Source organism: Osmerus eperlanus, chromosome 22 (genome assembly GCF_963692335.1).
Source record: "Osmerus eperlanus chromosome 22, fOsmEpe2.1, whole genome shotgun sequence".
Classification (NCBI taxonomy): Eukaryota; Metazoa; Chordata; class Actinopteri; order Osmeriformes; family Osmeridae; genus Osmerus; species Osmerus eperlanus.
In genome coordinates, this window is record NC_085039.1 from 3,149,894 (window position 1) to 3,176,625 (window position 26,732).

Here is a 26,732-nt window from a genome sequence, read left to right on the forward strand (position 1 = left end):
ACACTTACATAAATACACCCCTTTCAGACATTTTGTATTGCATTTCTCATTCCATTTCACCCTATTTAAAGACACATCTGCCCGCACACTATCCCCATCCATGCTGTTTCCCTCTCTCCCAGCGCAGGTCATGCCAAAGCAGAAATGCTGCAGCAGCCGCATGAGGTTTAGATGTTGTCCAAAAATTACCTCCCACAATCAATACATATCAACCGCAACATTGTTTTCAAACTTTCTCGAAGATCGCTTGAGAACCACGGATATTCACTTTCTTCTTGAGTAGATCTCAAGAATAGCCTCATAGGCAACTGGCTAGGGTACAGCCCGGGTACAGTCCACGTCCAGCTCCTTGCAAGTGTAGCCTCTGATAGTAAAATAGCCGACTCTCTCTTCCCATTAAACTACACGACATGCACACTCAGGGTGACCAACAAGATGATATTAACTAACAAACAATAACATTACAAACATCTAACTGAACGAACACAACAACTGAAATCCCTCGCATGGCCGTTGTAACCGAACTATTTTCCACAAGTCTTTGCGTTTTTTGAAATGCCGCACTACATGCTGGGTACTCAAGAGTGCTGACAACTGATTATCTAGCTGTGCGCCGACTGCGTGATATGACGAGATGCTAGTGACATGCTAAGGTCTCTGAGTCTCCTGCATTAACAAGTTCTGCTCGATTAGCAAGCTATTTTTACTAATGTTTTGTTAGCTATTGAATGGTAATGCAAGCTAGCTAAAAACAATGTTAGTTAGCTTGGCTAAACTGGTTTTCATAGCAACAGAAATCAATGCGTATGGTACTTCAGAATGATGTCATCTTGAAGGCACAAAGGTTTGAAAAACCATCGGTCAAAATTATATTTGATTTATTAACACAAAGATATTGTGGCAATGTGTACATTTACATAAATACACTTCTTTCAGCCATTTTGTATTGCATTCCTTATTCAATTTGACCCTATAGAAAGACATGTGTTCTACAAATCTGTAACAATTTCAAGTCGATTGGATCTATGGTTCATGAGGAGAAGGGTTTTGAAGGTTGTACCAAATTTGGACAGTACAGCAAAATCTATCATGGCGGACCTTATGGGTTCTGAGGCTTTTTTGTTCCCCATGAGAAATAAGGCATGTATACCAATTTTCAGGCAACAATGGGGCGCTGGGGAAATCACGTAGACTTTGGGCGTGGCTTATAGCGCCACCTATGGGCGTACATGGGCCATTAGCGGTCTGGGAGTAGTGAGTGACCTGGTGTATCATTGGGACAAATTTGAAAAAATCAGGTCAAGGACTTTTTGAGCTATTGGGCCATTTAGCGGAGAAATATAATAATAAGAATACTAACAAAAACAATAGGTTCCCTCCTACCGGAGGAACCCTAATAAAAACATTTGGTAAAGTTGGTAAGGGTCTTATTCTTACATATAACAATGTGCTTTGAACTAACTGTAATAGTGGTATCGGTATTGCTTTACAGACCTTGTTATATTCTCTATAAGTACAGTTTAAATTATATTTGTCGAAGAAAGCTTTATATTCCAAAAGGTTACCAGACATCTATAACATCATTCACAAACACAATGCCCTTTTCATACCAATCATATTTAAACAATGATTTCCTATTGATTACAATGACCCTATTGTTCCATAAGGCTCCAATTTAAGATAGAAATTTTTAGGCTCGAAGTTGATAGGCTCGAAATGTTTTGGCTCAAATTTTTGGGGGTGCTTGAATTTGAGCAACCTGAACTTACGGGTCTTGAATTTTTGGGTCAGATTTTCCCCCCCCATTGAAATATATATTCATATGTGAATTCGGTGTTGTTTAAATTTCTATATTATGTATTCAATGCCTTTTAAAATTCAAAACATGATGTCACTGATTTGCTTCCATACAAATGGCAGCGCGCCCTCTGCTAATTTCTCGACTCGGTCTTTCTACGAGTCTTTGGATCCTTTTTTCACGTGACCCGCATTGTATTTTTTAGTAGAGGAAACGGTTTCCTCATTCCCTTTCGCGTGGCCGCTGTTTTAGTAAGATGTGAATGATATTCGCTCAAGTCATCATACTGACTGGTTTTGTTATTTTCACTTACACTTACAGTTTAGTGCAGTGTAATTGTTTGCCGTGATAATTACATGCTAGTGTGATAATAAATGACCAAATCATACAAACTGTCATGATACATTATTTTAATGCAGGAATTGTATTGTATTTCAATACAAGCAATGCAATTGTGACCAAGATGAAAATGTTTACCCCAACATTGTCTATGTAATGCAAAAACTGAGGGACGAGTTAGGGTGGTAAAATAGATAAAAATAATAAATGTATTTGAGAGAGAATATAAGATTGTTCCTTGCAAGAGGCAAGCACACCCAATAATAATAAGAAGACCAGGTAGAAACACAATAGGTGACTTCGCAGCTTTGCTGCTTGGCCACCAATATTAATAATAAGAAGAAAAGGTAGAAACACAATAGGTGGCTTCGCAGCTTGGCCACCAATAACTAAACTGAATTTCCCTTACACGTTTTGTTTATTGCGAATGCCTTTGTTAATCGCATTAGTTCAAACGTTGTACTGCAGTCTGTTATATATCCGCTTATAAAAAGGACACCTGCAAAATATTAATGTTGTTAATAATTAAAGTGCCCGGTTCTCGAGATGGCCTATTCGTAGGAAACTTGCAGCAGACCAAAGGACCAATCAGATGAAGGGGCTGTGATTGAAGAGAGAAAGCCAAGCTGCGGCGAATAATTTGTATTATTATTTGATGTCGAAATGCTTATCCAAACGTCATTGCAGTCCGTTTTAAAGAATACGTATGCAGAATATGAACTTTGCAGAGTGGCCGGTTCTTGAGATGAGCATGGGGAACTAAACCCATTCTAATTTGTACACACAGATGCTGCACATAGAGGCTGCATAACCCCCATATTCATGCCACATCAAGTCCTATTGAGTCAATTTCACTGTTGACATTAAACGAGAGTGGTACAACATTGTGTTATCTGATGCACTATTTTGTTTCGTAAATGTTATAGTATGATAATAGTATGATATTAGTGCCCCAAACCACTTTTAAGGACCTTTTTGTCACACACATATATATTATCTGTGTTATGTCATACTTGGTCGTGTCTGTAAATGGTCACCTGTGTGTTTTGTACTACTATGGGGAATGAGCCTGAGTTTATTGTCCAAACACACTTGATTGCATAAGGATGTTTACGCCTCTGAACTTTTGATCCTGTTTTTTCAGAGAGACTGCACTGCTTATTGACCCAAAGAACTCGTGCTCCTCATCTCGGCAGTGGGTTGCCCTAGTGGTGGGACATGAGCTGGCCCACCAGTGGTTTGGAAACCTGGTCACTATGGTAATAACAGCACTCTACTTGATACAGATTTAACTCCGTACCATGCACCACCGCTGTATTAGGCTTGCGGAAAACAGAAATACGTTAACCACCAAGCTTCTGAATAGGTGTGCAATTAAATTTTTAGTGTGAAGCCTTTCAGTTTTGTGTGTCCTGTCTGGTCTACACTATGGAATATCGCTGTAATGTAAGTATAAATCATAAAATCTTATGAAACTGTATTTTACACCCACTATTTATAGAGTTATGTAGACTATGGTTGTGGTAACAATAATTGCAATGGTAAAATGAAGTAGCCTATGTTTTGTAAAGCTGATACACATGATAAATAAGTGCATTTCTGAACTATCGAGAGGTATAAATGAGTTAAGGTATAAATGAGTTACAGTAGTTTAGTATTCAACAAAATTCAAGAAAGCTACAGGAAACGTAGGCATATTGTCAGGCTAGTTGTATAAGTCTGTATAAAATGTGTCACCTTTTTCAACCCTTCTGAGTTTGCAGGTATGTGTATAAGATAGGCCTACTTCATTTATCAATTCCAAATCGTTTTTCCGAAACGTGCGCAGCATGACTACTGCAGGAGTAACTGGAGTCTTAATGTTACTGTACATTCACTATACATTGTCAACCAGTATATCATTATTACTGCCTGTGATCATTGTCAGTAAAAGCTTCCCTGTCTGAAGACTGCAGTCATTTGACCGCCTATAAGTAAGGCAAACCGGCTTGGCTAGATCAATGAGTTTAGAGTTTGTCTATTGTGGAATAATTAACACAATTAATGAAAACATTTACGGGGATAATATTCTGTTCTCTTTTTATTTAAAAGCTTTCAAGATATGTTGTTAAGACATTCTTCTGGATCCATGTCTCCCATGGCCCAAATGGGTTCGTTGTTTTTTTTTTTTTTTTTTTGGAAAAGCAATTTGTGCAAATAAATTGGATTGCTCAAATACTGAAGTAACGTATCCGTATTACACATTACATTCGTCCTCTGATTTAGAGTACCATGTATGGGTAAAGTAAGTAACCTATTTGGTAACGCAGACCAAATGGTGTTCACAAAAATCAACTACTACAGTAGATGGAAACCAGCAAAATATCACAAAACTATGCATAGCTATCAATTTAGAGTGGATGTCTGCCTTATTGTGTTTGTTATAATCCGACTATCTATGCAACATAAGCTAGCAATCGCTAACTACTTGAATACTACCCTTTACTACGAGCTAGCTAGCAAAAACATCAGCTAGTGGAATACAACAACAGTCCATGCTTTCATCTCAATATCATGCCACCGGTATGTATATAACTTGTGAGTATGAATACTTTCCTCACCAGAAAAGTTTCCCAGAAAGGTTTAAGACAACCAAACTGGTTTGAAGGTATAGAAAGTTTTGTCAGTCCCGGAAGCAATACATCACGATGGGGTGGGATATATCACAAATAACCAATGGGTTGTGCCGTTTCACTGATACGGAGTGCAACATAGATCAAATGCGAACAGAGAAATGCTAATAATGCTAAATGAGATATTTTAATGGAACAGACAAATTTGAGAACGTTCTGGCCGCACGCTTGAAAAAAAAAAAATCACGCATCAAAGGGTTAAATCGTACGCCAGGTCCTGCGCACCTTTCCTTTATAAATCACAATCAACGTGAGATTGACCGCACGTGAAAGAGCCACTGACCCAGGGCTGTACACTGACCTTTTCCACTGGTGGCACTTGCGCTACTAACTTTTCCAGTTACTGGCTCAAATTATTTATAGTAAGCCGCTCTGGATAATAATGAACAATAAATAACCTGTATTGCATACAGGGAGGCAGAATCCCCGCAAAGCAGCTGGGCCGGACTCTTGTCTCTCCTGCCACCCTCAAGCACTGAGCTGACCAGCTGTCTCCGGTGTTCACCTACATCTTTAACACCTCCCTGGAGACATGCAATGTGCCAGCCTGTCTCAAGTCCTCCACCATCATCCCTGTGCCCAAAAAGCCAAGGCCAACAGGGCTCAATGACTACAGACCCGTCGCCCTGACCTCTGTGGTAATGAAGTCTTTTGAGCGCCTTGTGCTGGCACACCTCAAAGCCATCACAGACCCTTTCCTGGACCCACTGCAGTTTGCCTACAGAGCCAACAGATCTGTGGATGACGCCGTTAACATGGCCCTCCACTTCACCCTACAGCACCTGGACTCCCCAGCATCCTATGCCAGGATCCTGTTTGTGGACTTCAGCTCTGCCTTCAACACCATCATCCCTGCCCTGCTTCAGGACAAGCTCTCCCAGCTGAACGTGCCTGACTCCACCTGCAGATGGATCACAGACTTCCTGTCTGACAGGAAGCAGTGCGTTAAGCTGGGAACACAAATCTCTGACTCCCGGTCCATCAGCACCGGATCTCCTCAGGGCTGCGTCCTTTCCCCTCTGCTCTTCTCCCTGTACACCAACAGCTGCACCTCCAGTCATCCGTCTGTCAAACTTCTGAAGTTTGCGGACGACACCACCCTCATTGGGCTCATCTCTGACGGGGATGAGTCTGACTATAGGTGGGAAGCTGACAACCTGGTGACCTGGTGTAGCCAGAACAACTTAGAGCTCAATGCTCTTAAGACAGTGGAGATGGTTGTGGACTTCAGGAAGAATACAGCCCCACTCACCCCCATCACCCTGTGCGACTCCCCAGTCAACACTGTGGAGTCCTTCCGCTTCCTGGGCACCATCCTCTCCCATGACCTCAAGTGGGAACTGAACATCAGCTCCCTCACCAAAAAAGCACAACAGAGGATGTACTTCCTACGGCGGCTGAAGAAATTCAACCTGCCAAAGACAATGATGGTGCACTTCTACACAGCCATCACTGAGTCCATCCTCACCTCCTCCCTCACCATCTGGTACGCTGCTGCCACTGCCAAGGACAAGAGCAGACTGCAGCGTATCATCCGCACTGCTGAGAAGGTGATCGGCTGCAATTTGCCTACCCTCGAGGACCTGCACACCTCGAGGACCCTGAGGCGAGCGAGGAAGATTGTGGCCGACCCCTCCCACCCTGGTCACTCCCTGTTCCAGCTACTCCCCTCTGGCAGAAGGCTGCGGTCCATCAGGACCAAAACCTCACGCCATAAGAACAGTTTCTTTCCATCTGCTACTGGCCTCTTCAACATGGCCAGGACTCCCATTGACATTCATTCACTTATTTAACTATTATAAGTCCATCTAATGGCAATTCAGTATGCATAAGCCACTTTATCTCAGTATCCGATTGCACTATGTTGACCATTCACGCTGTATGGAGGACCAAACCTGCCATATTTACAAATGAATGAATAAATAAATAAATGTCCACATCCATGCATTTAGACAGAAATAAACGAATATATGTATTAATTAATGCATGATTGTCAATCAATAGTTACATATATTTTACATTTATGTATGTATTTATTTTTGTATTCATTTATTGATTGATTGATTGATTGATTCATTTATATATTCATTTATTTATTCATTCATTTATTCATTGTTCCCAATATGATAATGAGAGGAGGCCAGTAGGCGTGGAAACTGACGTTCGTTCAGACATTGCAATCAATCCAGAGCCATAGATTCAATCTAGCTAACGCCTGGGACACACTGGCTGCGAAGCGCCCTGAAGCGCCACAATCCGCATTGCTCCGAATGGCGCGATGCTGTTCACACTAGACGCGCATTTCTCCACGCCGGTCACCAAGCCTTTCACCTTCTCTGAGCTTTCCTTTTATACATGTCAAGCTGACATGGTACATAAACATGGCATAGGATACAGGCTAATTAGGCAACTTGTTGCTCCAACAACCGTCGCAACAGCATCCCATTCCCAACATAACGTGGCAACGTTTGGCTTTTGTTGCCGTAGTCTTTGTAAAATACGTGCTGTGGGGCATACAACTCCATGTAGGACTAAGCTACATTTCATCTTCGATGATTAACTTTGTGTCGTCAATCTTCACAAATTTCTCTTCTGCTTGATTGGGGGCTATGACAGATAGCTATCTCGCTCTTACACACAGGACAAAAATGTTGGTTTGACAATCAACAATCAGCATTTTTTTTTTTTTTATGTTTACATTTTGAGAATTGATCGGATATCGTTTTTATGGACAACATGGCCTACATGGCCAGGCTGGCCGACCTCGTTGAAAACAAAGATTTAATTCACCATATGATACTTGGATAAACAAACATGTTATAAAGATTTGACTACGTTAGTTGTGGGATATCACTTAACACCCAATTTCACTACGCTGACCGGCCAACCATGTGTTTACCCCGATAAAAACGATATCCGATCAATTCTCAAAATGTAAACATTTAAAAATAAAAAATCCTGATTGTTGATTGTCAAACCAACATTTTTGTCCTGTGTGTAAGAGCGTGATAGACGATCTGTCATAGCCCCCAATCAAGCAGAAGAGAAATTTATGAAGATTGACGACACAAAGTTAATCATCGAAGATGAAATGTAGCTTAGTCCTACATGGAGTTGTATGCCCCACAGCACGTATTTTACAAAGACTACGGCAACAAAAGCCAAACGTTGCCACGTTATGTTGGGAATGGGATGCTGTTGCGACGGTTGTTGGAGCAACAAGTTGCCTAATTAAACTGTAGCCTATGCCATGTTTATGTACCATGTCAGCTTGACATGTATAAAAGGAAAGCTCAGACAAGGTGAAAGGCTTGGTGACCGGCGTGGAGAAATGCACGTCGTGTGAACAGCTTCGCGCCATTCGGAGCAGATTGTGGCGCTTCAGGGCGCTTCGCAGCCAGTGTGTCCCAGGCGTTAGCTAGATTGAATCTATGGCTCTGGATTGATTGCAATGTCTGAACTTCAGTTTCCACGCCTACTGGCCTCCTCTCATTATCATATTGGGAATGAATGAATGAATGAATAAATAAATGAATAAAAAAATAAATACATACATAAATGTAAAATATATGTAACTATTGATTGACAATTGTGCATTAATTAATACATATATTCGTTCATTTCTGTCTAAATGCATGGATGTGGACATTTATTTATTCATTCATTCATTTGTAAATATGGCAGGTTTGGTCCTCCATAACGCTGCTCATTCTATTATTTTATATATATTTTATTTTATATTTAAATTGTTGTATTCTTAGATTGTTTAGTTCTTAGAAATAGTTAAACTTTTGTACTTTTACTTAAGTTAATATCTGTATATGTTTAGTGTTTTGCACCTCCCTGCCACAGTAAATTCTGTGTTTGTATAACATACATGGCGAATAAACCGAATTCTGATTCTGATACAGATGTGCTTTAATGTACTTTAAAGGTCCCATGGCATGAAAATGTCACTTTATGAGGTTACATAACATTAATGAGTTCCCCTAGCCTGCCTTTGGTCCCACTGTGGCTAGAAATTTTGATAGGTGTAAACCAAGCCCTGGGTATTTTTCTTTGCCTTTTAGAAAATTAAAGCTCAAATGCTCCGATCTGAAAATCTTCCCCTTATGTCGTCATCAGGGGAAAGGTTACCTCCCCTTTCTCTGCTTTGCCCGCACAGAGAATTTGGCCCACCAACGAGAAAATGAGCTACGACCATGCGAGCGCAATATTGTTTTTTCCTCGAGAGACATCATGGCTTGCAATGGCAGTTAGCCCCGCCTCTCTCCTCCTCATAGCATTTAAAGCTACAGACACAGAAATGGCACGTCCTAAGGAAAGCTCATTGTGGGACTGCTCGTAGTGGCTGTAATTCTGCACCAAGGCTGAATTTCGGGAAAGAGACTAAAGATACAGTATTAGGGGACCACTAAGGCCTATATAAAAGCACCCAAAAACAGCATGCCATGGGACCTTTAATTACTTGCCATCTTTTAAACCACATGCCTTCTTGTTTTCTTTAACATTGATCGGGATAGATTTACTGCAATAGAAAATACAGTAGGCCTACATTATGAAGTGCAAAATGAATTTATTGTAGATTTCAACATACTATGGTTGGGGGCACAGATGGGCAGACTCCTGAACTCTTAAGGAAATGCAGTCGGGATTGCTGCTGTGTTATGGGATATGTAGGCCTACCTGTCTCTACACTTCACATGCTTCATACTATCATTGTGAAGCTTCAATGTTTCGTGTTTGAATTGTTGTGACGCTGTTACAAATTTGGACAGTCCTGCAATTGAAGGCCCACAGAATTTACAGTACACACCGTGCATTGCTACGTCTTGGTACCTTAACCATTGCCAGTATTGCCATGGCAATACTACTTTCGAAACAAGTATTGCCTCATTTGCCTAGCAATACTACTTTTTCGCAGACCTTATGAGATTTATTTAATTTAGAAGACTTAAGTAAACTGTAATGACAACCACATTTGATGTAGTGAGGAATCTGAAGCGATACGAAAACACAATACTTTTCAATAGGCTACACGTTGCGACTTTCACTGGCGAAAAAGTTTGGCAATACTAGAGCTACTTATACTCTGGTGATGGCACCAATGACCACTGGTATTCTTCGAGCCACTGGTGTCGAAATTCATATGTCCGTATCATTCTCACTCACATGCTCCGTACATGGCGATTTGTCTGCTTCATTTTAACACGTCAGATTGAGTAGCCTATATGCGATTGCTGCGTGCGTCTTGACGAGAGGTTGATTTTCTTTTTAATCAACATTAGGCTACACCATTCCGGGAGGGGGGCAGGGGGTCGCGGGGCTAAAGCCTCATGCTCAGAGCACGTTTTAAAACATATTCTTAAAATATATAATAAATATAATATAATAAATATAAAATATATAATATATCATAGCATATTGGCTAAAACCTAAGGTAAGCACAAAAATACTCAGTGATACATTAGCGACCCATTAAAAATTACAGTCGCAATGGCATTTCAAAAGGTCGCAAATGCGACCATTTCGGTCGCAGTGTAGTGCCCTGCACTGACCCCGCCTTGCCTCCTCCCATAAATGAATATGCAGATGGCCTATAAATGCGCCCCTGAGGTCATTTCTTTGTCTGAATTAAAATGGCTAAACACTAGGGCTGTCCCCACTCAGTCGGCTAGTCGATTGTTTGGTCGATATGCTCTTGGTCGACTAAGATGTTTTTTAGTCGAGCTGCCGGTGTTAGCGTTTTCCCTTTCATTAATCTGCGTTTTGTTTTGTTTTTTTGCACATGAGCACAATTGTAGCTGTTAGCCTAAACTCTACTATACTTTGTCAACAATTGGTGTTATTAATCCTTTAGGCAAAATGACAAAGACATCTGTGGCATGGAAGCATTTTATCAAAGTACCGGGTGACTCAAAACATGTAGAATGCACACTCTGCCAACAACGGTTTATATTCCATAGTTCCACGTCGAATGTAGCCTACCACTTGAAAAACGTAAATTGGCCATCGGATCATTATTTTACAGTGTGTGACATAGGCCTAGGATTTTTGTGTTTCATGAACAAAAGTTTTAGGCTATGTCTGCTTATGCTGTGCTACTATAGGTCTAACCATCTGCATTTTATTTTGAATAACAGCCTAGTTTTCGATTTGAGAGACCGCACGCTTTCAACAATTGTCGGGTTTGGATGTGCTAAGCTGTTAGACTGTTACTAGTCAAAAAGCTAGTTCTGTATATACGTGTGTATAATCAAAGACATGAAGCAAGATTGCAGGTTTATTCCCTAAACTGAAGTTTACACTTTGAATAATCAAGGTTAAAGATATCACATCCAAATCGAATGACATTATCTTCTCCAACAACAAAATCTTTCTCTGTTGCACCGTTCCCTCTCGTCTTCTACGTAAATTCGCATGCTGCACTTTCAGGCAGTGATCAGCGCGCTCTGATGATTTGCATGTTAAACAAATAAATATGTAGTACATTGCCTGATTGGTTATTATTTATTATCTCTAACAATCAGGCTTTTTTTATTATCGGCATTCGGTAACAACAGGACTGGTGACACAAGGCTTATTATTAGTAGCCTAACAGCAAATTTGATAGCGGCTGAATCTAATGTCCAGCAGCTACATTGAGTCAGGTCGGGAAAATGTTTGCACATTTATGTTTGTCTAGTTGTCAATCTCCCTGCTTAGGTATGTATTTCTTTCAGATTATCTCTTAACCCTTGTGCTGCCTTCGGGTCACATGACCCAAAGGTTCATAACGAACCATCATTGTGTTTACCCAGTTTTACCCAATACAAAAACTAATAAAAATAATTTTCTTTTAACCTTTGCAATGTGGGGGGTCTGAGACAGCCCAACGGTTAAAAGAAAATGCTTCACTTTGTTTTTGTATGAGGTAAATTTGTCGCAATACAACGGTGGGTCACACGGCTGATGGGTCAGAATGACCCGAAGATAACACAAGGGTTAAAACAGTGAGGTAAAACATAACACAAAATGGTTTGATGAAAAACATTGTGACATTTATAGAATATATTTTTTTTTTTAGATTAGTCGAATTGTTTAGTCGAGTCTTGGTCGACCAAAGAAAATTTTAGTCGGGGACAGCCCTACTAAACACGCAAAAAAGAAAGATTTCACAGACTGAGATCGAGGTTCTAACAGAGGTGGAGGCGATGAAATGTGTCCGGTTTGGCGGCCTGTCATCAGGTATTGGCAACAAAAGAAAATCGGCGGAGTGGATGAATGTCACTAGGGCCGTAAATGCTGTGGTTTCAGAGAACCGGGCCATGGCATAAATTAAGAATAAAATGGTCCGATGTAAAACTCGAAATTAGCCAAAATCAGGCTTACAGAGACAATTGCATTTTCCCATGCCAATCTTGTAGTTGCACAGCACAGCGAGTATATATTTCATCTGTGGAAATCTGTGAGCGTGCAATATTAACCATATACAGAGGGTGACATGCATTTCCTGAGTGATTTTGTCGTTCGTTTGACACCCTCAAGCTTAACAGAAGTTATTAAATGGTGGCTCTTCTGTAGCTAAGATATCCTGTTCTCCAAAGCACCGGCGGTACCTGCTGGTACAGTAGCAACTTGATTTGGCAGCCCTTAAATGTAGGTGAGACACTGTATGATAATGTTGTAACCCGTGATCTAAACTGAATAAGCAGAAGTGAAAAGCAAAGAAATGCTTTACAGAAGGATATGTATAATGATATGCATCTTGGTCAAAGAGTCATGTTCAGAAGCTTTTCATTTGTATTCAATACTTATCAATGGTGCTTAATGTTGTTTTGTATGTGTGCGATACGTTTCCTCCTTTTTCATAGGAATGGTGGACTCATTTGTGGCTTAATGAGGGATTTGCGTCCTGGATTGAGTACCTCTGTGTTGACCACTGCTTTCCTGAATACGACATTTGGACGCAGTTTGTTTCAGCGGACTACACCAGGGCCCTGGACCTAGATGCGCTGGACAACAGCCATCCTATAGAGGTTAGTGTTTGTTAGTTTTAAAGTTTTGTCATATTTTATTATATGTAGGTAGTCTTGACGATACAGGATCAACATTTAAGTGTAAATATATGTTCTTTTGCAAAAGCATTTAACCTCCTGTAAAATTTGTAATAAAAAAAAAAAACACCTAAACAAGGCATACCCAAAGTAAAAGTCAGGGCCTTACACTATTTTGTTTAGGGCCCCCAAACCCCTAGGGCCAGCTCTGGAGGTATAAGCTGGAAAACACAATGGGACCCACAGCATTTACTAAATTTACATTTAGTAATTTAGCAGACGCTCTTATCCAGAGCGACTTACAGTAAGTACAGGGACAGTAAGTACAGGGACATTCTCCCCGAGGCAAGTAGGGTGAAGTGCCTTGCCCAAGGACACAACGTCATCTGGCACGGCCGGGAATCGAACTGGCAACCTTCTGATTACAAGCCCGCTTCCCTATCCGCTCAGCCACCTGACTCCCTACATGAAGCCTGAAGCCTTACCTCGTCCAAGTCCAATGTTGATAACAGTTCCACAAAACATTTCAATTACACATTTGTCTAAATCCAGGCATTTTCTTAAAGTCCCTTTTCAAGACTCCAAAAGGACCTTTGGTAACCATGGCCAAATACGTTATCCATACCTAGAATAAAAGGTTATTACTTTTCATAATTGTGGGCTCTAATGAAAGGTGGTACTTGGAGCTATCATATCCCATATCCAGATCCACTATTAGTACTGAAACATAAACACGTGTTTTATCTGATTCATCATTATATATTTAGACGCTTCCCCAGACTATTAACCCAGGCTATTTTAATTAGAGTACTTGAGCTGGATGTACTTTAGTTTACTTGCATTAATTTTTATTATTATTTCTGCTTGGTTTGTCGTGAGTGGGGGGAATGGCGCATTCATGTTTATGAAGCACTCATTGGCTATTGAAGGCTATGTACTATCTATCTATAATTCCAGAAGTCTGTGTGTCACCGACGACATCGCTGGAACTGTGCACTATCTATAGTTCAAGGAATCTGTATTTGTGTGTTTCACACAACTACTAAGTTATTCATTTATTGTAACTCACTTGACTCATTTATACCTCTTGATATTTCAGAAATGCATCTATTAGCTCTGTATTCGCTTTACCAAACACATTTTGGTGTGCTTCCCTTTGTCAGATAACCGTATAAATATAGGCTAAATATAATACATATTTTGCTATACATATAAATCTTATTTAGGCTGTAACCCTTCTCTGAATTACATACTTGTGCAAGGGAGTCCTTGCGATCTCTGATAGAAAAGCAAATTGCGGTCTTGAAAGACAGGGAAAGAAATGGCCGAATGCGCAGCTGGTAGCAATTTAATAGAAACCGCATCATAGCCTTAAAATCACTTTTCCTGGTGTGATTATCAAATATGGCACAATGGCACCATGCAATGGTGAAGGGCTACAACCCCAGGGTTGATTGTGTTGGAAAACACATGTACTAGGGCAGAATAGAGGACCTGGGCAAAAGGTGCATGTGTGGAAAGTCCCCAAAAACAGAATGGGCAGAAAATATTAGATGGCATTGTATCAAGGCCCAATTGGAGAAGAAGCCATAGGATATTTACAATTGTAGTAGACCAATAGATCTGTTTTAAAAGTTCAGGGGTGTAATTTGTTGGCTATAAAGCCCCCACTCCAGAGACAGTTGTTGACAGAGAGGTGCAGACCGTAAGTTAAACATAGTCATGCATTAAGAGTAGAGTACAAAGTTGAGAATAAATGTGTAAATGGATGTTGAAACTCAGTGCTCTGAGTTGATGTATGTCAGTTTAGGCAGAGGTAGCCTTTTAAACCTTTAGGGTTAAAAACAATTTAAAAAAATCTGATCTGATTGGAACGCTCTTATACATTTATAGTTGGATTTGAAATTTAACAGACATTAAATTCATTTAGCAAGTTCTTTAACTCAAAACAACCATAATATTTTAAATGTGCATTCTTGGATGATTGCTACGGTCTCCTCCTAACACAGCAGGTCTCCCCTGCTCCATCGTCCACGCGCGCTCCAAATTGACTGACTCCAATTGACTTAAAACTCGTTATGTATGTGTCGGATACATATATTTAGCAAAAAGGAAAATGTTTTTAGCAAAATGGCTGAAAGGTGCATATTTATATAAATGTGAACATTTTCTCAATATCTGTGTCCAAAAATCGAATGCCCATTTTGACAGATGGTTTTTCAAACCTAACAGGCCTCAGGATGACATGACTGCTGTACGAAGTTTCACCTTGATATGTGAAAAATTTACTGAATTACAGCTGTTTGAACTTTTTCCATATCTGACTCAACCCTTTTTAATGAGCAACATCAATGACTGACACATCATTTGATGTGTAGCTGACGGGATAGGGAGTGTTGCAGGCAACCACAGAATTGTGGGTGCAATCCCTGGTTCAGGTTGTTTCTTTTTTCCCTTGTTTTCTCAAGTCGATTGTGAGTATAGAATATCCATCAAATATTTAGCGTTTCTCTGTTCGCGTTTTAGCTTGATTGCATTTTGACCCCATCAGGCCAAAATGTCTGAAAGTTGGTATAAATGCCTTATTGCTCATGGGGAACAAAAAGGTATCAAAAAAACAATAATGTCTGCAGCATGGATTTTTCACTTCAATGACAATTTGTGGATCATTTCAAAAAGTAACCTAAAAATCATCCATTGCTCCAATTGTCTTGAAATGTTGTGTACTCATAAATGTATCATGTCAATTTTGAAATGTTGAGGAGCATTCCGCCATTGCTGCCTGCAGCGATATTTAGTGCTTGTTGTCGATGCAACACTATTTTAGTCCGTATTTCAAGAAAAATTACAACTATAATCCTAAAAAGATTTTATTCAGAGTGATTCAAAGAGGGGAGATTTGAACCTGAGACCATTTGGTCTGTGGTCAAATGCTCTTGTAACTGAGCCATCTCAACTCTTTTATATTATGTGGTTAAAACATTCTGTCTGCATTGTAGGTAACAAAGTTCATAAATTAAGAACTTGCATATCATTTCAGTTAAGAAATCTTTTATATCAGTTTATCATTGTTTCTTTTTGTTGCTATACAATACATACTCGGTTGCAGAGGCGGTTCTAGTGATTTGGGGGCCTAGGCAGAGACTGGTTGAGGACCTTAAATAATGTATTTCTTTACCTGGCTCCTGAGCCATACCGACAACAATTTGAACATACGTTCTTCCTTAATGGTTGACTGGAAATGCCGGTTCCTAAGACACTTGCATTGCTGCCCCTTTCTGAAGAGAGTAAATCAACAAGTTGAAAAATGATTTAACTACTACATTAAGTCATGTTGTTCAACTACAGTGAAGCACCTATCATGTTGTTCAAGTGTAATGTTTCTAAATTATGATCAATGCATTCATATACCTTGCTCTCTTGTATATTTTTCTCCCTCTTTAATGTCCTTGCTCTAATGTCTAATGCTCTTTAGTAGCCGCTAAGCCAGTGGTTCTTAACCCTGTCCTCAGGCAACCCCTGTCCTGCATGTTTTAGATGTTTCTTGGCTCCAACACACCTGATTCAAATGCATGTTCGTTACCAGGCTTCTACAGAGCTAGATAACAACCTATTTATTTGAATCAGGTGTGTTGGAGCAGGGAAACATCTAAAACATGCAGGACAGGGGTTCCCTGAGGGGACAGCGTTAAAAACCACTGCGCTAAGCTATACACATTAGTAGTATTAGCCGCAGCCGCTAAACTACTATTGCTGACATTGTTGGCAGAATAAAAAAAAGTGGTCACCTTTGGGAGGGTGGCAATAAAAGTTTTGTTTTCCTCCTTCCGTCTTTTTGCTGCACCTAACATATAATCGTTTCATAATATCGTTTCAAAGTCTCCTATCTGTCTCTCTTACTGTAGGCTAACTGATTAAGCTACCGAACGTATTTCGCACTGCTGGGCTGAGAAACAATATGGGACATACCATTTGTGCAAGATAGGGGGGTTTGGGTTTGTCCCGCACATGAATAACGTAATGGAAGGCAGGATATAATTTATTTACATATTTGGGAGAAACATAAATATGAAAAATAACATACTGTACTATATTTAATATTTTTTGAATTTTCACCAGGGCCCCAGGCATTCTGGGGCCTGCCTACTTTGACTAATGCCTCTGCTCGGTCGTCTTTCAGAGGACAAAAAGGTGTAAAGAGAGACTTGTCCAGATGTCTACCCTCTTAAAAGTCAAGAACTCATAACTGAAATCAAATCAAATTAATTTGTATAGCCCCTTTTACAAGCAATGTCACAGAGGGCTTCACATACGCCCATAGAACTGCCCCTCAGCCAACCTCAACCCTCAAGGAAGACAAAGAAAAACTCACTAGAGTAGAAAAAATTGAAGAAACCTTGGGAGGAGACGGTTGGCGAAAGAGAGGTGCAGAACACAGGCTAAACAAAGTCATACATCAGGAAAGTGTCAATGGGTGTTGAAACACCAAAATCTAGTGTTCAACTTGGGTCAGAGTTGGCAAATGTCCAATTGTCCAGTGGTAGCCACAGGTCTGGGGGCGTGTGATCGGCACAGCATCCCAGGTGGATGGATGGACAGGAAGGGACCAGGAACGCGCTGTTGTCTGCAGGGAGACCGATGTCCACTTGGAGAGTAGATACAGTACTTATGAATAATGATATTTTACAAATAGAATAGAAGTATGCAGTGGCATAATGACATCTCTGATGTTGATAACAAACCAAACCGTTTAAAAATCGGTTGAAAATTGAGCAAGTTATGGTCATTTAATAAGTACATGTAGCACCAACACAATGTTATGGGTGAGCGAGTTGACTGTAGCAAGATGGCTGCCATGTGCGGACGTTCTAGACTCCGCCGTAAGACATCTAGTCTTCTATGTCTAAAGGTCGGATCCTAGAATCGCCCCTGGTACAATTTATGGGGAAATTATGGGGTGTGCTTGCATCGGTTGCAGATGGGTCCGTTTTTTACTGACATTTTTACAACTGATATACAGCGACGCACCACATAAGCTTGCGTTTAAATACAGTATTTAATGTGACATTACGTACTGTACATGCAAGTCTTAGCTAAATGACTTAAATATATGATGCGCTTTTCGATCAGTCCTCCGACAGCACAACACGATACATGTTGAGTATAACAGCGCAAACACAGGCAGGGATACAGTAGCAACGCTAGTGCTAAACTAGAAACGGCTGTTCCTGCGAAACAGCAGTGAGAAAGCTGAAAACCTGAATGGGGATAGCTGACCATGCTAAAAAAGCTGAAAATAGTGAACATTTGCTGGAAAAAAGGCATAATTGATTAAATGGCTGAAAAGTCCTAGCAGAAAAGTTGAAGGTTTAAAGAAGGAGATGGGAGATGAATTCTGTTCATATTTTGAATTCTTTTTCAATCCTTATAAAATGAAGTCACCTAAAGATGCTAAATAAGTAGAGAAAAGGGAAAAATTTGCAGAAATGTAGTAATAAATTTACCTCGCATCCATACCTCAAACAAGTTAACCTAGACGTAAAACTATACGTCCAATCCAAAAAATAAGGATATTTTCCGAGACCCAAGACTGCCGAAACCAGAGATGTCCTTTATGTCTGTGTGGTCAGAAATACGACTCTATCGGCAGTTTCAAAATCTTGTTCCTTAGGCTTTCTCTGACAAATTTTACCCACCTCTCCATTGAAGTTAGTGAGAGAATTTGAAAGGCTGCTGTCGCTTCAAGGCTCATAGCTGAAAATCTGTAAATGTGAGCTCTTTAGTAGTTACATTGGCTGAAAGAGGACAATGTTTCCTACATTTTAAGGTATAACTTCTTTCTGTAAGTTAAACTATATGAAAGTTAGAGGAATTTGTTTGACAATTTAGTTGAATATAAGAAAAAGAGCAGGCAGTAGAGTGTGCCACTCTGCTTGCTGCTCATTCATAAAAATCAAGAAGGAGCAAACATTTTAATGTATTTCAAACTGTCATAATTCAAAATTGGCTGAATATTTGAAAAGGCTGAATCATTTGGGAATAGCTGAATGTCTTGTGAACATTTTAAAGGTTGAATGGTGTCTAGCTGAAAGTATGCTGAAGTAGTTACGTTTGAAAGAGGAGTAAGCTTTTTAATGATTTGAAAGGATTTACCATTACTTTTAATGGGAGAATAATTTGCACAAAAACCTTATTATTTAAAAATGTATAAAAGTGAGAAATACCAAAAGTCATAGCCAACATCTCCTGAAGGAGCTGAACGCTTTGATACCAAGATTGTAGGAATCGGTGAAAGTATGCAGGACTGGTTAAAGGCCGAAGAACTAAGAAGTTGGAATAATAAAGAGAAACAGGAAAACAATAGTGAGAATGCTTAACAGCATTCTCACAATAAGTATTTAGTTGCTCGGCTCCATGACGCAGGGTAAGAAGGGCTCGTGAAACTGCTCACCAAAAGAACGAAGGGAAACCCATTTGTCTGGCAGATTAAGACATGTTCGTAGGAACCTAGCGAAAAATAGCCTCAACTTTCCGAGAGTTTTAGCTACGGTACTAATGCTGAGGGCTCGCTGAATTCCTGTCTTACTAGAAAGTCGTATATGTGTCGTTGCTAACGTGTGCTGACGTTGTGCACACCCAATAAATTCCAAATTTGTAGATTGCACTTGCGCGAGTCCTTGTAAAAAATGCTCGCACTGTCTCAAAAACTGGTCGCAAAATGCGACTATTTGGTCGCAGTCAACTGTTTGATTACTATTGTATGTTTGACCAATACACTATTTTGTTTCTACTGCTACATTTTATTTATTTTAATACGTTTCATTACATTCTATTTTCGAATTTTGAATGCTCAAGTGTTTTTAAATGACAAATAAATAAGAATTCAGTACATTACATCTGTTATTTTGTCTTAGTTAGGAAAGTAATGTTTAGTTAGGAAAGTCTGGTGCCTTTAGTCTCTTCCACATGGTGGAAGGACGGTATAAGGTGGGAGGTATACAGTTTATTATTAATTCAACAACGGTATCGGATCGGTATCGGGTATCGATAGATACACAAAGCCCAGGCATCGGTATCGGGACTGAAAAAGTCGGATCGGTGCATCCCTAGTTCAGATACGTTGTTTAGAACCCCAAGATGCTGTCTCGCGCCACTTAAGAGCTGAGCTCAATGCAAACACAAAATGTATGTATTTCGATTAAAAAAATATATAATTTCCCTGTTGACGTCTGCTCACCTTACCTAGCTTTTCAGGAAGTGTCAGTGTGGTGCCGACATGCTGAAAAACCACTTTTTATCTCAATAAAACGTTCAGATTTCAATGCATTCCTACAGTATTTTTATCAACATTTATGTTTTAAAATTGATAAAATATACCTTATTTTGAAGAAACCAACCTACTCTTTCGTTTAAGATATGTATCCCGGTGGTCCCGACCTTCTATGAAAGGTAGCCAAAGCAGCAAAAACTATAAACAGTATTTTCATAAACTTTCACAACGTGTATTGCACCCAACAGTTGATAGTATTTAGGGATAAGTGTCTACATGCTAACTGGCATATTTGTTTTTAATATATTGCTAGTAGTCGCTAGTTATTGAGCTAAGAAAAGGACGTGGACCTGAACATTCGGGTGCCTCCTTAATTGAGACAGGTCATTTGTTCCAGAGAAGAGGTGCTCTATATGAGAACGCCCTGCCTCCAGCAATTTTTTTGTTAATTTTGGGAACCACCAGATAGCCGGCATCTTGGTATCTTAGTGTCCTTATTGGGTGATAGGTTGCAAGGATACCAGAGAGGTATGGCCGTGCTAATCCATGGAGAGATTTGTAGGTTAGTAGTAGGACTTTGAAATCAGCTTGGATTGGGAGCCATTGTAGAGAGGCAAGAGTAAATGTTATATGGTCATATTTTCTTGTTCCGGTCAGTAGTCTAGCAGCAGCATTTTGCACCAGTTGTAAATGTTTTATGTAGGTGCTAGGGAGGCCAGAGAATAATACATTGCAGTAGTCCAATCAGGATGTAACAAATGCATTTATTAGTTTTTCAGCATCATCCTTTGAGAGGATTTTTTTAATTTTAGCTATGCTACTTCGATGGAAAAAGGCAGTTTTGGCAATGTGCTTAATATGGTACTCAAACGAGAGGTCTGGGTCCATTGTGACTCCTAGGTTTTTGACTAGCTGGCTTTGGGAGACTTTCATGCCGTTTAGGTCTAGGGTGAGAATGGATCAATTCTTTCTATATTTTTAGGTAAAAAAATGTGCACCTCTGTTTTATCCAAATTGAGAAGCAGGAAATTTGCTGTCATCCAAGTTATTATCCCAGAAATGCATGTTTCTAGAGCATGTGGTAGTTCTCCAGGCTTTAGGGCGATGTATAGCTGGGTGTCATCTGCATAGCAGTGAAAATTTACTCCGGAGCCTCTAATTATAAAATATAAAAAAAATTATAAAAAATAGCAGAGGGCCTAGGACAGAACCCTGTGGTACTCCATATTTTACACTGGAGCTCCTGGATGAGCGGCCGTCATAGTGGACATATTGTGATCTGTCAGATAGATACGATGTAAACCACTGTAGCGCCGTACCAGAGATCGCAACATAGTTCTCCATACGTTCCAGGAGATTTTGATGATCCACTGTGTAAAATGCTGCACTTAAGTCGAAAAGAACCAGGACAGAGATAGAGCCTGCATCAGAGGCTGATGCAGTCAATGAGCTAATAGTAGCTCATTGACTACCTTGGCTAATGCAGTTTCAGTGCTGTGGTGAGGACGAAATCCGGACTGGAGGGGTTCATACAACTGATTTGAGGAAAGGTGTTCAGTGAGCTGTTGTACCACAACTTTTTGCAGAATGTTTGAGAGAAATGGCAGATTTGAAATTGGCCTGTAGTTGCTAAGAGATCCGGGATCCAGGTTTGTTTTTTTTAAGTAGGAGCTTCATAATTGCTTGTTTAAAATAGTCAGGGACTTCACCAGCTATGATAGATTCATTAATAATACGAAGCATGGGTGGTCCTATATTAGGGAGGAGTTCCTTACAAAGTTTGGCAGGAAGGGGGTCGATAAGGCAACTGGTGGGTTTCGATCAATCTATCAGTTTTAAAAACGCTTCCATAGAGATAGGGTTGAAGTGGGTGAGAGCCTCAACATGCACAGGGCTCTACACTAATCTTTTCCACTGGTGACACTTGCGCTACTAACCTTTTCAGTTACTGGCGCAAAACATGATTTGGTCGCACAAATTATTTATAGTAAGCCGCTCTGGATAATCCTGAATTTCCCCATTGTGGGACGAATAAAGGTATATCTTATCTCATCTTCTTATCTTATAATAATTAATAATAATGAACCTGTATTGCATACAGATGTGCACTTTAAAGTAGGGCTGCAACGATTAGTTGAAATTATCGACAATGTCGACAATAAAAAATTTACAACAAATATTTCTGTTGTTGACAAATCGTTTGATCTCATAGGACCTATTTTAAGTGCCTGCAATAACGTGATTTGACCAGTGCGGTGCTGTAGCGCTAGACTAATGCAGCCCTCCCGTATGCTATCCAAGAGAAGAAAACAGCGCTAAAATGTCAGCGTGCAAACTGAGCAGCACAAGTCAGGTCACGAAAACACTGTCATCTGTAATGCATGCAAGGCAGAACTTGCTTTCCATGGGAGCACTACGTGCATGCTGGAACATTTAAAAAGGAAACATCCCGGCACAAGAGGAGATGGAAATGGTGAAAAGTGAATGTGCTCCAGATGGAACTAAGCAAGATGGCCAGTTAGCGACACCAGTTGATAAAAACTAGTGCTGTCAGTTTAATGCGTTATTAACGGCGTTAACGCAAACCCATTTTAACGGCGTACATTTTTTTATCGCGGGATTAACGTTCTTTTTGGCCTAGCAAACGTTGTAGTTTTTTTCACATGCTGTTGCAACAACTACTGACGCTAGAAAAACTACAACACCACATCGGATCTAGCTAGACCAGAAACAAAACAACAGGCACGCCGCACTCACTTGTTTGGGCTTGCGAGCCAGCTAAAGAGTAGTAGGCTAACGTTACGTTTTGAGTGGATGGCGAGCGCGAGACACCAAAATGGATGCCAATAAGATTCTGAATGGAAAGTTTACTTTTAAAAAGTTGCCAAATGGTGCCATTGACAAGACCAAAGTGATCTGTGTGTTTTGTCATTGTGAACTGAGCTATCATCGCAGCACGTCCAGTCTGAAATACCACTTGATGGCCAAGCACACAGCTGATGCGAATTCTCCGCCCCCTCGTCAAAGCCAGGCGATTGCAATGTTGTTTTCAATTAAAACAGATATTTGCACCAAGCAATCCGATCCACTTTTCATTTAGACATTTAGAATAGATAAAAATGTGCGATTAATCGCGAGTTAACTATGCCATTAATGCGATTAATCGCGATTAAATATTTTAATCGTTTGACAGCACTAATAAAAACGCATTACGCAGTATTTCACGCATACTAACACCATAGCAACATGTCCACAGACAGCAGTTAGACATGCATTACAGACATAAAGCTAGGAATGTAAACAAATCTCTTAAATTAGGCAGCAGCATTAAGAGCTTCATTTGAAAGACAACAGGGTTATGTTCAATGAAAAACAGTGAGTAATTGGACAAAAACAGATTGGCCTGTTCAGTTGGATCAAAGTGCAACAAAAATATTTTTTTCAAAAGCTGAAGTGATTTCCTGGTTTTATGTATTAGTTAGAATAAGTACAACTTAATGTTTTAACAAATTGCAAAAGCTGAATAATCATTCAAAGCCAACTGATTAATCAGTGAAAAAAATAGATTAGTCGACTAATCGTTCTAATAATCGTTAGATTAGTCGATTATCAAAATAATCTTTTGTTGCAGCCCTATTTTAAAGATCCCATGGCATGAAAATGTACTTTGAGTTGCCCCTAGCCTGCCTTTGGTGTCCCAGTGGCTAGAAATGTCAATAGGTGTAAACCAAGGCCTGGGTAGTTTTCTCCGCCTTTGAGAATTAAAGCTCAAATGCTCTGATCTGAAAATCTTCCCCTTATGTCGTTATAAGGGGAAAGGTTACCTCCCCTTTCTCTGCTTTGCCCGCACAGAGAATTTGGCCCACCAACGAGAAAATGAGCTACGACCGTGCAAGCGCAATATTGTTTTTTCCTCGAGAGACATCATGGCTTGCAATGGCAGTTAGCCCCGCCTCTTAACTCCTCATAGCATTTAAAGCTACAGACACAGAAATGGCACGTCCTAAGGAAATCTCATTGTGGGACTGCTCGTAGTGGCTGTAATTCTGCACCAAGGCTGAAAGGCCTATATAAAAGCACCCAAAAACAGCATGCCATGGGACCTTTAATTACTTGCCATCTTTTAAACCACATGCCTTCTTGTTTTCTTTAACATTGATTGGGATAGATTTACTGCAATAGAAAATACAGTAGGCCTACATTATGAAGTATGATAATTTATTTTAGATTTCAACATACTATGGTTGGGGGCACAGATGAGCAGATTCCTGAACTCTTAGGGAAAAATAACGCCGAAATGCAGTCGAGGTGCTGCTGCGCTACGGGATAGGCCCTACCTTCTCTACACTTCGCGTGCTTCATACTGTCATTGTGAAGCCTCAATGTTTCGTGTTTGAATTGTTTTGATGCTGTTACAAATGGGACCAGTCCTGCAATTGAATGCCCACAGAATTTACAGTACACACCGTGCATTGCTACGTCTTGGTACCTTAACCATTGCCGCCGCCGTCAGTATTGGCAATACTACTTTTAAACAAGTATTGCCTCAGTTGCCTGGCAGTACTACTTTTTCGCAGACCTTATGAGGTTTATTTAATTTATAAGACTAAAGTAAACTGTAATGACAACCACATTTTATGTAGTGAGGAATCTGAAGCGATACGAAAACAATACTTTTCAATAGGCTACACGTTGCGCCTTGCGCTGGCGAAAAAGTTTGGCAATACTACTTATACGGTGGGCATGGCACCTATGACCACTGGTATTCTTCGAGCCACTGGTGTCGAAATTCATATGTCCGTATCATTCTCACTCACATGCTCCGTTTGACATGGCGAATTGTCCGCTTCATTTTCAACACGTCAGATTTGAGTATCCTATATATGCTATTGCTGCGTGCGTCTTGACAAGAGGTTGATTTATTTATTTTTATTAACGTTAGGCTACACCATTCCGGGAAGGGGGCGGGGGGGGTCGCGGGGCAGAAGCCAACTTGATGTGTTGAATGCTCAGAGCACGTTTTAAAACGTATACTTAAAATACACATATAATACTGTTTTAATGAATACTCAGACAAAGCGTGGCTCAATAACCTACCATGAAGAAAACGAACAATGGTTCCCAGTTAACCCTGCCCGGAAGCGGGTCACCGGGGCCCCCCCCTGGAGCCAGGCCCGGGGGTGGGGCTCGATGGCGAGCGCCTGGTGGCTGGGCCTTTTCCCATGGGGCCCGGCCGGGCACAGCCCGAAGAGACAACGTGGGACCCCCTTCCAGTGGGCTCACCATCCGCAGGCGGGGTCATGGGGGTCGGGTGCAGTGTGAGACGGGCGACGGCCGGATCCTCGGCTGCAGAAGCTAGCTCTAGGGACGTGGAACATCACCTCGCTGGCGGGAAAGGAGCCGGAGCTGGTGCGCGAGGTAGAGAGGTTCCGGCTAGATATAGTCGGTCTCACCTCGACGCACAGCATCGGCTCCGGAACCAGTCTCCTTGAGAGGGGCTGGACTCTCTTCCACTCTGGAGTTGCCCTCGGTGAGAAGCGTCGAGCTGGGGTGGGAATACTTGTTTCCCCTCGGTTAGGCGCCTGTACGTTGGGGTTCACCCCGGTGGACGAGAGGGTAGCCTCCCTCCGCCTTCGGGTGGGGGGACGGGTCCTCACTGTTGTTTGTGCTTACGCACCAAACGGCAGCGCAGAGTACCCACCCTTTTTGGAGTCTCTGGGGGGGGGGTGCTGCTGGAGGGCATCTCCTCCCGGAGATGCCCTCGTCCTCCTGGGGGACTTCAATGCTCATGTGGGCAATGACAGTGAGACCTGGAGGGGCGTTATTGGGAGGAACGCCCCCCCCGATCTGAACCCGAGCGGTGTTTTGTTGTTGGACTTCTGTGCTAGACATGGCTTGTCCATAATGAACACCATGTTCAAGCATAAGGGTGTCCATATGTGCACTTGGCACCAGGACAGCCGAGGTCTCAGTTCGATGATAGACTTTGTAGTCGTGTCGTCGGATCTGAGGCCGAATGTCTTGGACACTCGGGTGAGGAGAGGGGCGGAGCTGTCAACTGATCACCATCTGGTGGTGAGTTGGCTACGATGGTGGGGGAAGACGCCGGTCAGTCCTGGCAGGCCCAAACGTAATGTGAGGGTCTGCTGGGAACGGCTGGCAGAATCCCCTGTCAGAAGGAGCTTCAACTCCGGGAGAGCTTTGACCATGTCCCGGGGGGGGCGGGGACATTGAGTCCGAATGGGCCATGTTCCGGGCCTCCATTGTTGAGGCGGTTGATCGGAGCTGCGGACGCAAGGCGGTCGGTGCATGTCGCGGCGGTAACCCTCGGACTCGGTGGTGGACGCCGGAGGTGAGGAAGCTTCAAGCTGAAGAAGGAGGCCTATCGGACTTTATTGGCTGATAGGACTCCAGAGGCAGCTGATGTGTACCGGCAGGCCAAGCAGAATGCGGCTTTGGCGGTCGCGGAGGCAAAAACCCGGGCGTGGGAGGAGTTCGGCGAGGCCATGGAGAATGACTTCCGAACGGCTTCGAAAAGGTTCTGGACCACCATCCGGCGACTCAGGAGGGGGAAGCAGTTCACTGTCAACGCTGTATATGGTGGGGATGGTGCTCTG

The 26,732-nt window shown here is 41.3% G+C and overlaps 1 protein-coding gene across 5 annotated transcripts in view; it reads left to right on the plus strand.

Annotated features, from left to right (window-relative positions):
- The window catches only part of npepps (aminopeptidase puromycin sensitive), a 208,030-nt gene that overhangs the window by 37,947 nt on the left and 143,351 nt on the right, over positions 1–26,732 (plus strand). For all 5 annotated transcript variants that reach the window (XM_062448799.1, XM_062448803.1, XM_062448801.1 and 2 more), the window contains 2 exons: positions 3,282–3,396; positions 12,663–12,827. In XM_062448799.1, the coding sequence (XP_062304783.1) occupies positions 3,282–3,396; positions 12,663–12,827 (280 nt within the window). The remainder of the gene's footprint in view (positions 1–3,281; positions 3,397–12,662; positions 12,828–26,732) is intronic.